This window comes from Phodopus roborovskii, unplaced genomic scaffold (genome assembly GCF_943737965.1).
Source record: "Phodopus roborovskii unplaced genomic scaffold, PHOROB, whole genome shotgun sequence".
Taxonomy (NCBI): Eukaryota; Metazoa; Chordata; class Mammalia; order Rodentia; family Cricetidae; genus Phodopus; species Phodopus roborovskii.
In genome coordinates this window covers 22,451,140-22,465,519 of record NW_026126517.1, presented here as the reverse complement: position 1 = coordinate 22,465,519, position 14,380 = coordinate 22,451,140, and the positions used below count along the sequence as shown (strand labels likewise).

Sequence of the window (14,380 nt, the reverse complement as noted above, 5' to 3'; positions counted from 1 at the left end):
TGTTATCACATCTTATATATTACAAGGACCCCACAATCAAAACCATCTGAAGGCCCCACATCTGATGTCATCCCATCCCCATGAGACACCCCACAGGTATCTCCAAGACTGCCACCAGCCATTGTTAACACAACTCCAGCTTCATGGCCTCCTCCATGACCTTGGGGAAGGGAGCTGGGGAGCCCCACCATTGTTACAACAGGCTGTGCAATTAAGTCAGGAAGTATTAGCCAAAGGAAAATGGGGTAAGAACCAGGACTCAGAGAACTAAGGCACAATCCAGCCCCACACTCGAGGGGTGTGCAAACCAGCTATGCAGGAAGTAGAGAGAAGGCCTAAGTACCCTCTCCCTGATCCTCTTCCACCTCAGGCTGGGAGAAGAGTTGGCCCAGCTGGGCATAAAGCAGCTGGAAAAGCCAAGGACCTTCTCATCTGGAAACAAAGGTCCCTGAGGCAAAGGTAGACCCAGGGCTGGGGGTGGACGAACCTGGGGGCAGGGAAAGACCAGGCATGCTGGAGGGACACAGGAGTAGTAAAGCTATGGGATGGAAGGTCCTAGGAAACCATCCCTCAAGTAAGGTGGCAATACCAGCTGCTTCAAGAGAAAGGGAGAAGTGGGGAAGACTGAGCTCCAGGAGTGCGGGGTGGCATGGTCCTGCCACGCCAACGATAAGGAGGGCTGTTAGTTGTATAGGGCTGGGAGGTTGGAGAAACCCAAAGAGCAAAGCTAAAAAACGATGCATATAGCACCCCAGTGCTCCAGAAAGGATGGAGGGCCTCCCCATGAGCCTCCTTTGCAGCTGCAGCCCAGAAAGCGAAGACAGGCTAGGTAGACTGGGGTACTTGAAGTCCTGGGCCTCCCTGGGGGAGGGAGGAGTCTACAAATGCAGAGCAGGAGGCTGGACAGAGAGCTGGGACAGTATGGGCAGGCATTCCAGGGTGGGGGGAAAGAGAAGCCCCCTCTGAAGGAATGTCCAGAAGCCTGATATCCTTCAAAGCCCAGCTTGTACCTCAGAACTAGCCCCACCTCCAGCAGACTCCACCCAGAATTCTGGCACATTCCCAGCATCTCAATTGCTCATCCTCCATCCATCTCTGAACCCTAGCTTTTGGAGCAGCCTTCTGATCATCCCAATTTCCTGGTGAATGATCAGGAGGAAAAGTGAGAAGAAAGTGAGGGCTCACAGAGGCGGGAAATCTAAAAGAGACCCCATTTTCCCAGGTGCCTGGGACCAACCCTTCCACATCTCTCCAGCCCCTCCTTTCTCTTCAACCTCCATAGGCTTCTTTCCCCAGCCAGCCCTTGCCCCCGGGAAGCCCTGGCTGTGGGGAGAATGGTAGCTCAGGCTGAGCAGGACAGGATCAGGTCCTTCCTGCTCAGAGAGACTACAGTTGGGGCCAAGCAGCACACATCTCAGTAGGTGGGTCTGCAGACAGGACTCGGGCCTCGGTGTCACCATCTGAAAGTGAGGCTCCCTGCACTGCTTGGCCCGGAGCAGGGCCTCACACTTTTGTGGGTGGCTTTTCTTCTGCCTTGGAGCCAGGCAGTCCATTTTCTGTGTTGTCATTCCCAGAGGAACTCACAAGACACTCCTTCCTGGGGGTGCGGAGGGGGGGGGGGAAGAAGAGACACTGGTGAGAGGCAGGAGGAATTATGGGGTGGGTGTGCAGCTCCCCAGCTCCCCGTATCCAGTCCTGTGCCCTCTCCCTGGTCTTTTCTTTTCTTTTCTTTTTTTTTTTTTTTTTTTTTTTTTTTTTCTGTTCCAGGGCAGCCCACCTCATCACTAGTCTTTTCTAGAACACAGCTTTTTAATGCCTTTTCCCTCCAGACACTTTTCTGCTTCTAATGCTTTTTCTTTCTCTGGCTTTGCAAGATCCCTCACCTGCTGCTTTAAAACCAGCCTGACCTGTTCCAGAAAACTCTGTGTCTGGGCTCACACCCACTATACTTGCCCATTTTTCTCTTCCAGTGGAAGTGCAAGACCTCACACAAGCTGGGCTATACCGCTTAGCTACATCCCTGTCCCTCCATGTCTATTTTTACAACTGAACTTACACTGGGATTTCCTGGGAGGCCATATCATCATTTCAGATTTTAGTGTAGCTTAGTTTAGTTTATCTCTGGCTTTTGAAACAAGAGTGCAGACTAGGCTGGCCTTGAACTCAAGGGGATCCTTCTAAGCCTGACTCTCAACTATTGAGATTGTGGACACAAGCCACCATGCTTGGCTGTAAGGCCTTGTTTCTGCCTCTCCCATTTGAATTCTCGGAATTTTCATCTTCCTAAAGGAGTCTTTCCATTCTAGAGTTTCTATACATGAACTCACATTTTCTCTGAAATCTGAAGTCTAACTCAGAAAATAAGTAGGCTTCCTAAAGCCTATGGTAGGCTTTGGGGCAAGTGGTACAAACCACAAGAGTGAGGCTGATAGGACATGGGGATAAAGAGGGCTGCGTGGGGAAGAGCTGGTGGAGGGAGGTCGGGAGAGGGGGAGTGATGGGGAGTCAACTCACTTCTTCTCTCGGGTCTTCTTGAGGATGAAGGTGATGAGCTTCTTCAACAGCAGGATGAAGACCAGAAGTCCAATGACCCCGCCCACCACAGCCAGGATGATGAGTGTCACCGTGTTGTCCACTTCTTCCACTGGAGGAGGGGCAGAGTAGGGAGGGAAGAATTGTGTGAAAGCCATCACACACAGTCCAAAACCGGCAACTCTACCTCCAGGCCATGACCCTCTCAGGTCAACCAAGACAGATGAGGCCAGAACATAATGGTGGTGCCTTTCTGGCTAAGCACACGCACCACAGGGCCTGTTCCCTTCGCCCTTCCCAGCACCTCTTCCCACTGGGGGATAAATCAGAATGAGACCCACAGCTCCCAGCTTCAGGTCACAAACTCACTTCTCAGCTGCCTCTGCTCCCTCTCCTGCTACCTTCAGACAACCACTTTCCCTGCAAAGCCTCCCTAGCCACCTGGCTTCCCCTGTTGCTTTATCTTATCTATGTAGCAATACCACTCTTTTTAAAATTGCATTGCTCCCTCGGCTGAGGGGTGGAGCAAAGCTCCCATCCTGGTCACACTGGACCCTCAGCATCCTGACTCACCCCCGAATCACATAAAATGATGGCTGAAAAACTCTATACAGAGACAATAGCCACATGTGAGGAGCCACTGAGCTAAGATCTGGTACCCAGAAACACTGCCATTGTTGGTCCCCTTCCCATCTCCTCCTGCAAAGGTCAAGTTCACAGCAGGAATCTAAACATACAGAAGAGGTGACATTATTTGCAGATGTGACCCCAGACTCAGGAAAGACTGCCTGGATGACCTCAGGCTCTGCCCTTGGGATCTCCAGGGGCTTCTAGAGTAGATGGGGACATGTAGAAGACATTATCTTCCAGGATCCTCAGCTGCAAGGTGCCCAGCTGCAAGGTGAGGCACTTATTTATCCCATTTTGCTTCTCTACCACCTCCATGGACTAGAGGCATGTGGCTATCTGATCCTTGTTTTCAGTACCTTCACTGTATCCAATCCCTTAGGGGAAGGACCACACCCCATTCTATCTCTCTGGGACTCATTTGTACTGCTGCTATCTATTTGGGGCTACCTATATTCTCACCTAACTCTGAACTACACACTCCTCAAAAAAAGAATTTGGTGTACTAGTCAGAGCATCTTTTACTACAACACCTGGCAGCCTTCCAACACTTGCTAATGCATTACACAGAGGAGCAAAAATCACCTACATGGAGAGAGCCTAATGCCACCAAACACTCCCAGCCAGCGCCTCTGGTCTTCACAGCCACCGTGGCAGAAGGCCTAGTCCATTTTATAGACTAGGAAATCAAGGCTCAAAGATGCTGAGTGCTATTCCCAAACCACTCCACAGCTGGATTTTTTTTTCTTCCATATGTAACCTTGCAAGTGTACAGAGAAGAAAATCACCAGCATGGCCCATTTTGCCATTTCCTTCCTACCTACCACCCTCAGCCCTGCCCCACTACACACATTTATCAACCACTTGGAGGAAGATAGTGGCAGAGTTGTTCAAGTCCTTCTCTTTGGGGTTCCTCACAAAGCAGGTGTATTTGCCTGTGTCACTGAACTCCAGGTCACTCAGCAAGATGGAGATATTATTCATCTTCTCCTTGGTGGAGCCCTCCAGGGTGATTCGGTCATCATCTTTCACCCTCACCTTGGGGTCAGACTTCTCATTCTTCACAATGCCATCTATGAGCTGGACAGGAAATGATCAGAGTTGTCAGATGTAAACACACACACACACACACATCTCTCTGCACATCCACCCAGTCTTTACTTGCACTGTACCCTCCACCCCACTGAATCTTGTCTTTCAGTAAGGGCCTGGATTAATGCCACAGCTCTTCCCATCAGCACCCTCTAAGTCTGCACTCTTGGGGCTTCCCCAGTTACTCTGGGAGAAGAACCCCTTGCCAGGCTTCAAAGAACTCCATCCAGATCTGTGATCGACTAATCCTTTCTGGCTCCCTCTCCTGTCTTTCCAAACACAGCCCTCTGCCATGGCTCTTTCCAACAGCTTTTTTTTTCCTGGTTGCTAAACTATTAAATTCTCTGCAAATACACAAGTTGCAGGTTTTCCTTAGGACAGGACAACAAAGTCTAGCCAAAATCACTAACAGCCCCCAGATTCTGGCATGGACAATCCTCCTGCCTGGACTCTGGGAGAAAGAACAACAAATGGTGGGTTCTTGGGATCATCATGGTGGAGCTTATCCAGAACGGACCGGATCCTGGGTTTGAAGGCTTCCAGACAAAGGGGGGGGGGGGGGACATGAGCACCTCACTTACAATCCTGTATGTATCGCTGTTATTGTAGGACCACCTGAAGTAAAGATTCTCGAAGCCAAAACAGCTGGAAAAGGTGCAGGGCAGCAGGATCGCCGAGCCGTTGATAGCATAGATGGTGGTGGCCTTTCCCACAGACACCTCCAACGACATGGACATAGGGAGCAGAAAGAGACCTGTACAAAGGACACGGCCTCTCTTAATACAATCCCACGGGAAGCTCTTTAATGGAGCTCTCAGGCATGGCAGAGTGGCTTTGCCAGGCAAAGAGGTCTTTGGCATCCTCGGGAGAAAAGGTGGTTCTCTACAGTATCTGCACGGAATTTTAACATCCACTTGGCCTGAATAGAAGTGAATTCTGAGCCTCTTAGTGGTCCATGTGGTACTCAGAATGACCACGAGGGGTCACCCCAACCCAATAAAAAGAGGGTAAAGAGGGTCTGATGGCCTTTTTTTTTTCCCCCCTCCCCTGTACTGGAACCTTATGACTTCACCCCTTCACCTGGGTCCTGAGGTAAACAAGCGCTGATAATGGCCAGGGAGGCGCTGGAACTCCCTTTCGCCTGTTGGGGCGGGAAGGTAGCCTTCCCTAGATCGGAGCACACCCCTGGTGACGTTTGGGAGTGGAAAGAGGCAACCGCAGCAATCCCCGCACTGGAGCTAGATGCCCAGAGACACTTTAGGGATGGACATTGTCTGGCTAGTGAGTTCAACGCCTCCAAACACTCAAGGGGATCCGAAAAGAGAAAGACGACGACCTGCCCGCCGTGGTAAAACCGTGGCCGTGGAGAACACAGACTGCTAGCGCGAGGACGCACGATGGAGCAGGCAGAGAGGGACTCTCTGCAAAGGCCATTCGAATCAATTGAGGGCACGCTGCAGGGTACCAGACCTCGCGGTGACCAGTCCCCTCCCGACTCGGTGAAGCGCGGGTCCTTCCCATCACTCCTTAGCCACTCTCTGCACCCTGGTTCCAAGAACCACAGTGACACACTCGCAGCCTCCCAACTCCCTCCACAGGACATTCCTTTGCCCACCCCACCCCACCCCCCACACACACACACACAACCCACGCAGGACATCCCTCTGCCCCCACACACACCCCCACTGCAGGACATCCCTCTGCCCCCCCCACACACACACCACAGGACATCCCTCTGCCCCCACACCCCCCCCACCGCAGGACATCCCTCTGCCCCCCCCCACACACACACACCAACACACACACACCTACTGCAGTACATTCCTCTGCCCCAAGAGACATTGCCTTCCTCCTAAGGACTATCTAATCCTCCTCCTTCCTGCACATTCCTCCAGGAAACTCCACTGCCTCAAGGTCGTTCCAGGGAAGAATATCCACAACAACAGAACCCTTACCTTTCCTTGCTTGTAGAGGAAAGGAGCACTCACTCCCATCTCAATTCTCAGGAAAATCCTTTGTTTTCTAACTAAATTCCCTCGTGCTGCATCATAAGTCTGTTTCCTTGTGTTTTGACACAAGCGGTAATGGCCATACTAGTAAATGACTGAGGAGCTCAGAGGAGTGCTGGTGGCCCTGTTCCTGCTCTCAAGGATCCCTTCACCTTCCTTGTGTCCCCTTTGCTTCTAGCTGCTCCTCCCCACCACACCCCATACCCCACACACTCCCTGACACACACACACACACACACTCCAAATCAGAAATTGCACCCTATGGCCCAGTAACCCAGTCCTGACTTCAGCCACAGTCAGTGATGACCACAGAGCAGATATTCATGAAGCATTTACTGTATGCCTGGCGCCTTTCAGCCTTCTGCTACCCCATCACGTCTAGGATTATAGATCACACTGGAGAGGAAACTAAGCCTAGAGAAGTCAGCGATTCCATTAAGGTCAAGGAGGGAAATGGTTCCAGCATCTCATGCTCCCAAAGCCAGGAAAATCCTGCACACATCCTAAAATAGGTGCATTTGCCCACTGTGGCTCCAGCTCTTGCTAGATTACTTCAATCAGCAATTCTGTGTGTGTGTGTGTGTGTGTGTGTGTGTGTGTGTGTGTGTGTGTGTGTGTGACACACACACACACACTGGCTCATGCAATGGTTTTCCATGCTGAGAGACAGACATTAGAACCAGCTGGGGACAGGCACAGGCAGGTGTGGGTTGGCCCCTGGAGCTACTGACTATATGAGTCTTCAGAGCTGGCCTCTTTCTGTAACTCCCAGGGAACAGTGTGGGTGCAGACCACAATTTGAAAATGACTATGCTAGAGGGCTCCCACACAGCCACCCCCATTTCTAATAGGACACTAAATGGCAAGTATGCTTTTTCTCGTTTGACAAATGATGAAATTGAGGCTCAGAGGGGTGAAGTGATTTTCCCAGCAGCCACATAGTGAATGTCCTCCTTGGAGCTTAGGACCTACTGTGTGATAGGATGGGTATATTTCATGGACTTCGCACATTTCATCCTTAGCCTATGAAGGTATTATTCCTTTAATTTCCAATAAATGTCTCAAAGAAATAAACATATGAAAGCCACATACCCAGGAAGTAAGTAGGCAGCTCTCAGAAATAGATCTGTTCTCTCCCATCCAGAAGAACCATTCTGATGGGGGTCAGTGCTCCCTGGAGTGCCTGGTTCTTTTTTTATCTCTGCTGTCCTCTACCCCAGCTCTCCCCTAGGTCTAGGAACAGAAGCAGTCATAGCTGTCCACTAGAAGCAGCACTAGAGGATGGGAGCCTAAAGCTCTGCTTTCCATGTCCCCATAACCCCTAAACCCAGAACCAAGATGCAGAGCAGAAGACAGGGAAGCATGTGCTGGCCAGATGGCTCAGTGAGCAACAGTGATTGCCATGTAAACATGAGGATCTGAGTGTAGCATGAAGCATCCATAATTCCAGTGCTAGTACGGGGAGATGGATGACAGAGATAGGAGGATTTCTGCAAGGTTGTAAACCTGCTAGCCTGGTATACTCAGCCAGAAAATAACAGAGATATCCTGTCTCAAATGAGGTAGAAGGCGAGGGCCAAGGGTGTCCTCCGACATCCATGTACACACTGCTGCACACCCACATGCACACATGAAAACATAAACACACCCTTACAGTTATAAAGAAAAAAGAAGATTCCTAAACTAGATGTGATGGCTCACACACTCATCAGTGGCAGGAGGGTTGCTGCAGGGTAAGACTGTCTCAAAAAAAATAAAAGAAGGGAGGGAGGGGAGGAAAGAGTGAGGAAGGAAGGAAAGAGGGAGAAAGTTGGGAGGGAGGGAGGGAGGGAGGGAGGGAGGGAGGGAGGGAGGGAACAAGCTTTCTAGTGATGACTGGGGAATCCCAAATGGGGTCCTGATGAAGACAAGGGACTCATCTCAAAAGCCAAATTCCTCCCTCCAACCCCAGCTCAAATGAACAATTGCAGAGTACAGAAGCACGTCAAAGGAGGAATGGTCATTTGTTTGTTGTTGAGATAGAGTCTCAGAGGCCAGACTAGAACTTGCTCTGCAACCAAGGCTGACTTTGAACTTCTCATCTACCTCCACCTCCTGAGGTGCCTGGATTACAAGCATGTGCCTCCGTTCCTGGTTTGAGACAATGCTTTAAATAGACAGAAGCAGAAAGAGCACACTACAAGTTCAGAAGGAGGGACAGTATTTCTTTAAGTTCTGGCTCACTGCACAGTACACATTTCTGCCTGATGCGGATGACTTAACTCTATCCAATATGCTCAGGACTCCAAGTGAAGCACACCCATGTCCTTGCTCTTCTGGAGAGGATGAAAGAAACAGGCAGAGATAGATTCCACAGAGGCATCCCTGTCCAGGTTGAAGCCTGGGAAATAGCGGGCAAACCTGGCTGCTTCTACGACACAGAGCCCATCCAGCCAGGCATGAGCAAAGCCTGTCAGCTGTGTCTGGAAGGTTGGTGCACAAGCTCATGCGATGCTGAGCTCAGGGAGGAGCGTGGGTCAGGATCCACTAACAGGCCCCTGGAGGGCTACTTAAGCAGGCTGGCCTAAGCTGGAGTGGTCAGCAGGCTCCAGGCAGGCCCCAGTTTGCCTGCTGACCTTGACAAAGTCAGGTCCAGCACACTCATCCGCATCCCTAGAGCAGTCCAGGAAGAGCTGTAAACCTGTCTACTTCCCAAGCTTGGCAGGGAGCCAAAACATGAGGCTATAAAACACAGAGACTTCAGTAAGGGAGCACCCTAGGGGAGAAGACACTGTTTATAAGGGGTGAGGGGGACAGGGCTGTCCCCATAGAGTATTGGATTTAACCAGGGCGCCACTAGTTTCTCTTAAAGACCACTGTCGTCAGCCAAGACTGTCTCCAGGCTACTCATACATTGATTTGTTTCTTCACCCTCTACCACATCTTGGGTAATTTCCATGTGGCTATTTCCCTAAGTAAAGAACTTTCTTGCTTTGCCCAAAAGTTACCTCTTTAGAATACCAGCACAGGTGTGGATATGTCTGCCAGTCGGGCCTCTTTCTGGCACCATGGGATCAATGAAGTCTCCTCTGTCAGAGTCCTGTGGATTCTCACAACCTGGCTTTTCCTAAGTCATTTAGCCACTCTCAGCAGCCACCTTCACAAGTTCCTAGCTCCTGCCACCCTGCTGGGAATTTGTCCAGGGAGAAAGACAGACTTGGGATTCACAAGTTGTACCAAAGTTTTTGGAAAGTATTTAGGGCTATGGGCATGACTGAGTAGGGGAAGTGCTTACTAGAAAGCGTGAGATCAATTCCCTGAAAACTTGTTTTTAAAAAATGGGTATGGTGGCAATGGAGTACTACTCAGAGGGGAGGGGGGGAACAATGGAATCTTGAAATTCACAGGCAAATGGATGGAACTAGAAGAAACCATCCTGAGTGAGGTAACCCAGTCACAAAAAGACAAACATGGTATGTACTCACTCATATATGGATTTTAGACATAGAGCAAAGGATCACCAGCCTACAATCCACACCACCAGAGAAGCTAGGAAACAAGGAGGACCCTAGGGGAGACATACATGGTCCCTCAGAGAAGGGGAAAGGGAAAAGATCTCCTGAGCAAATTGGGAGCATGGGGGAGGGGAGAGGGGATTAGGAGAAAGAGAAGGGGAGAAGAGGAGGGTAGAGGAGGACATGAGGGAGCAGGAAGATTGAGTCAGGAAAAGAATAGAGGAGAGCAAGAAAAGAGACACCATAATAGAGGGAGCCATTATAGGTATAAAGAGAAATATGGCACTAGGGAACTGTCCAGAGACCTACAAGGATGACCCAACTAAGAATCTAAGCAATACTGGAGAAGCTACCTTAAATGCCCTTTCCCGATAATGAGATTGATGACTATCTTATATGCCATCCTAGAGCCTTCATCCAGTAGCTGATGGAAACAGAAGCAGACACCCACTGCTAAATACTGAGCTGAACTCCTGGAATCCAGTTGCAAAGAGGGAGGAGTGATGAGCAAAGGGGTCAAGACCAGACTGGAGAAACCCACAGAGATAGCTGACCTGAACAAGGGAGAGCTATTGGACTCCATTCTAATAACTGGGAAACCAGCATAGGACCAACCCAGACCCCCTGAACCTGAGTGTTTGTTAGGAGGACTGGGTAGTCTATAAGGCCTCTGGTAGTGGATCAGTATTTATCCCTAGTATAAGAATGGACTTTGGAGCCCATTCCCAAAAGGATACTCTCTCAGCCTAGACACACAGGGGAGGGCCTAGGCCCTGCTCCAAATGATATGATAGACTTTGAAGATCCCCCATGGAAGGCCTTACCCTCCTTGGGGAGCAGAAAGGGGATGGGATGGGCTTTGGGGGGGGGCAGGGGAGGAGGGGAGGGAGAAAGAACTGGGATTGACATGTAAAACAAGTTTGTTTCAAATTTATTTTTTTTAAAAAAGGGAAAAATAGGTATGGTGGCATGGGTTTGTAATTCCAGAACTGAGAAGGTAGAAACAGGAACATGTCTTGGGCTCACTGGCCAGATAGCCTTGCTACTCATCCAGAAGCTCCAGGTCAAATGACAGACCCTGTGTTGCCTGAGGAATTGCAACCAGGGTTAACTCCTGGCCTCCACACACATACCTGCACACATGTGTCCACACATATGGCTATCCTATTAAATATTCACAGCAGCAGGAATCTGATGGCTATTAGCAGGCATTGTGGGGTTGATACCAGGCTGGGAACATTCATTCCATCATCTTTTCCCATATCCAGAGATCAGTCACATCCAGGCAGGGTAGGGGGCAAAAGGAAGGGCAGGAGAGTGCCTGCTCTAAGTTTAGCTCCAAGGACTTTCGGGGCATGGCAAGCAGAGGCTCAGCTGGGACTCTCTGGCCCCAGGGAGGAAGAATGGCTCAGAGTTAGAGCTTGAAGGAAGAAAGTGGGCCGGCTGAGGGCAGTGAGACAAGGACCCTCCTGGGAGAGAGGCCTCAAGGGTCTGGGGAAGCAGAGCTGGGCCAGGCAAGGCTCCTGGGCCCTATGGTAAAGGAAAGATTCTGCGCCCTCACCCTAGGCAACCTACCTGCCTGCTTCCTGCCCACCCCCAGGAGCTTTGCTAGGATAGAAGCATGCCCCTGAGACAGCACAGATCAAGGAAACCAGCTTCACAAACAAATCCAAACAGTGGGTCGGTCTGTTCCTTTTCCTAGAGGCCACCTGGGCAGTGGTATTGGCCCATGGCATTCATGGCTACAGGGCAAGGTGATTCCTCCAAGAGGTAGTCAGTCACAGGGTTTAGGGATCCAGCATTGCCTGTTCCCCAAAGCCTGCTTCTGAAGATTCCGAGGGTTAATTGTCTTTTCCAGATACAGGCTGCCCCCTGCCCCCACCCCTCTTCCCCTCTTCTCCAGGATCTCCCAGCTTAGCCTTGCTGGTTTCTTCCCCTGAATGGGACTCAACAGCCTCTCCTTAATTGTGCACTCATTAAACAAGCCCTTAATAAATACATACCAGGGGAGAGAGGGTTGTGCAACACAGCACCCTCACAAGTGATAATTAAACACAGATCATGGCAATTAAGCAAATCAGGGAACAAGGAAGGGGTGGGCTGAACAACACACTACCAGTTACATACTTAGGAAAAGACTGGAACCCATATAAACCTCAGTTGCAGCAATATGGCCTTGCCAGCCACTTCATGGGTTCAGAAAAGGCTGTCTCGTTTGTGTTACTGAACACTACTGGGGTCTCTGGCCATGGAACTGAATTGATATGGATAGGGTGGGAGAACTTCTGGAACAGGCTTCCCAGCTGTGAAAACAAAGCTCTAATCACTGCTCAAGCCCATAGCTTCCACGCTGCTCACTCTCAAGTCCAGACACTGACCTTCCCTTTCACCACCTGGCCTGGATTCTGTCCCACTTGACCATCAGTCAGTCATGTTACTTGAGCAGGTTACTATCCTCTCTAGACCACACCTTCCTCACTTTTTGGAAAGCTCTATGCTATGGTTTTCAAAGTCCCTGCCCACTCATACCAAAGCTCTGCCCTGCTCTCTACTCATCCCACCCCACCCCCAGTTCCCAGAGCCCTGTGGTCTACAGAAACCTGGTTCTATGAATATTCTACTAGAACAAGGACTGGCACTCCCTTGGCCAACCAAACACAGGGTAAGGAAATCTATGACATACAGTGACTGGTTTAATGAGTGGAGTTTGGGTGCCTCGGGGACCCCTCACCCCTACCATGGCCACAGGGGAGTCCTAGGATGATCCAAGTGGGAACTCCCATGGACGTCACTATACCCATCCCACAAAGAGGAGCCTTGGGTGTTAAAGAGTCACCATGAAACCCACGTAACACCTGTGTCAATGATACACAGGACAAAATGCCAACATCTTAAATCTGGTCTCTGGGAGTTGAGTAAACCAGAGCTCAGGAACAATAGAATGTTACCCCTCATCACCATCACAGCAGCACCTGACGCACACCCATAGGACATGACTGCACATGGTTCACAGGTGCAAGAGAGGTTTCTGTCCCCTGCTTCCACCACAAATCTCTCAACCATGTGCCTGACCCAATGGGGGTGGGGCCAGCTGTCAAACCCCAAATCTGACATATAGAAACAGGAAGAGGTGCAGGTGCTGTAGATGGTGCCCCCTTGCATTGGAAGCCAGGCTGTGATTTACATTCTTGCTAACAAATACCATTGCCTAATCTCTTGGATCTTGACACTCAAAATCATCATGTGAATATTAATAGATAGCCATAATATCCTATACCCTCTGTGTCCTCTGGATCTGACTCCTATCTCTTCAGTCTTCCCCATAATAAAGAGCCAGGAGCAGGCCAGACAGGTCTTCCTCCAAGAACCCCTTTACAGGAAGAGCCACCTTCTTAAGAGGTGGCTTTTGAATGGTCCTCTAGGTCCTTCCAAGCCCTTCCAGCATTTAACATAGAGTTGCAGCGATGCCAGAGAAGACAGAAGAGGGAAGAACCTAGCAAAGGATGGTGGTGGGGAGACCCTTGCCCCACCCCCACCCCCGGTGCATCTGCTGCCAGGGAAGCAAGCCAACAAATAGTTCCAGGCAAGAGTGGCAGACATCACTACACCTGCAACCCCTGGACCCTAACACTCAAGGCAGTAGACCCTTCCACCAGCATGCCTGAACTCCCGGGATTTAGGAGTCCCCTGCTGCAGTTCCAACACCTGGCTCCAAAAGGCACCAGAGTGAGCAAGGAACTCTGCCAGGATGGTTGTGGGGGAGGGAGGGTTACACAGGGTTCCCAGGGAATCTAGTATCAAAGCTAAGCGTCCAGAAGGAAGATGGTCATCCACTCATTTGGTGCCACCTTATCTAAGGCACCCCTCTTCTCCAGTGTCCCCTCCTTCAGAGTGCGGTGGGGGTAAGAAAGAGGCGAGAGAAAAGACAAAGTTGGGACTGTCTTACCCAAAAGCCCAGTGCCCAGCCATCTCGCCAGGGTTTTGCCTCTGTCCCCAGCCCGGGACATGGTCCTGATCTCTCTGGAGCGCTCCGAGAGCTTGGGTTGAGATAGTGGGCACCCCGCGCTCTCCGCTCGAGGTCGGTTCTGGGCCCGGCAGCTGCCGGGGCGGGGGAGGGGGAGCTCCGCGCCGCGGGTCGGGCTCGGGAAAGTTAGCCACAAGAGAGCAAGGCGAGGGGGAGGACGACGAGGGGGAGGCGCGTCCACCCGCCTCTTGGAGCCCGCTGCGGGAGCCGGGGCTGGAGGGGAGGAGGAGCCAGAGCTGGAGGGAGGACGCCGGGGAGAGCGGCACTGCGATGCGCCTCTGCTCTGGATGCGCTCCAGCCGCAGGAGGGGCGGCGTCCCCGCCGGTTTCTCACGGTGACCGGAGCGCTGACGATCGTGGGGTCTAGCCTGGGCAGCCCTCTCTCTCTCCAGCCGGACGGGGATGTTGCGGCTTGGCACTGCAGGGCCGACCCGCAGCCGCCCGCATCATCCCATGCTCCGAGCTGCCAATTAGGAGAAGAGTTCACGGGGGAGTAGAGGTGGAGCTTTTAGGTTTGTTGGAAGGCTGTTTTGTTCAGCTCGGAGAACACGAGTAAGGGCAGCGGCTGCCTCTCTCTCGGGACCGCAAGGAGGACGTCCGCAG

At 51.2% G+C, this 14,380-nt stretch overlaps 1 protein-coding gene across 1 annotated transcript; it reads right to left on the bottom strand.

Annotated features, from left to right (window-relative positions):
* Nucleotides 1–1,271: 1,271 nt before the first annotated feature.
* Nucleotides 1,272–13,824, bottom strand: Scn4b (sodium voltage-gated channel beta subunit 4). The gene is made up of 5 exons (XM_051197305.1): nucleotides 13,701–13,824; nucleotides 4,833–5,005; nucleotides 4,011–4,239; nucleotides 2,515–2,644; nucleotides 1,272–1,597 (listed from the first exon to the last, which is right to left on the bottom strand). The coding sequence occupies exons 1-5, from the start codon at nucleotides 13,759–13,761 to the stop codon at nucleotides 1,504–1,506; spliced, it is 687 nt and encodes a 228-aa protein (XP_051053262.1). The 5' UTR covers nucleotides 13,762–13,824; the 3' UTR covers nucleotides 1,272–1,503.
* Between the last annotated feature and the right edge of the window lie 556 nt (nucleotides 13,825–14,380).

Bases quoted from the DNA above. Each gene is read 5' to 3' on its own strand.
- Scn4b (XM_051197305.1), bottom strand. From the start codon at position 13,761: ATGTCCCGGGCTGGGGACAGAGGCAAAACCCTGGCGAGATGGCTGGGC. The intron at 2,645-4,010 runs GTGTGTAGTGGG...CCCCTCCTCCAG, and splicing joins CCTCCAAGTGGTTGATAAAT to TGGAAGAAGTGGACAACACG. The intron at 1,598-2,514 runs GTGAGTTGACTC...CCGCACCCCCAG, and splicing joins AAGAAGACCCGAGAGAAGAA to GAAGGAGTGTCTTGTGAGTT.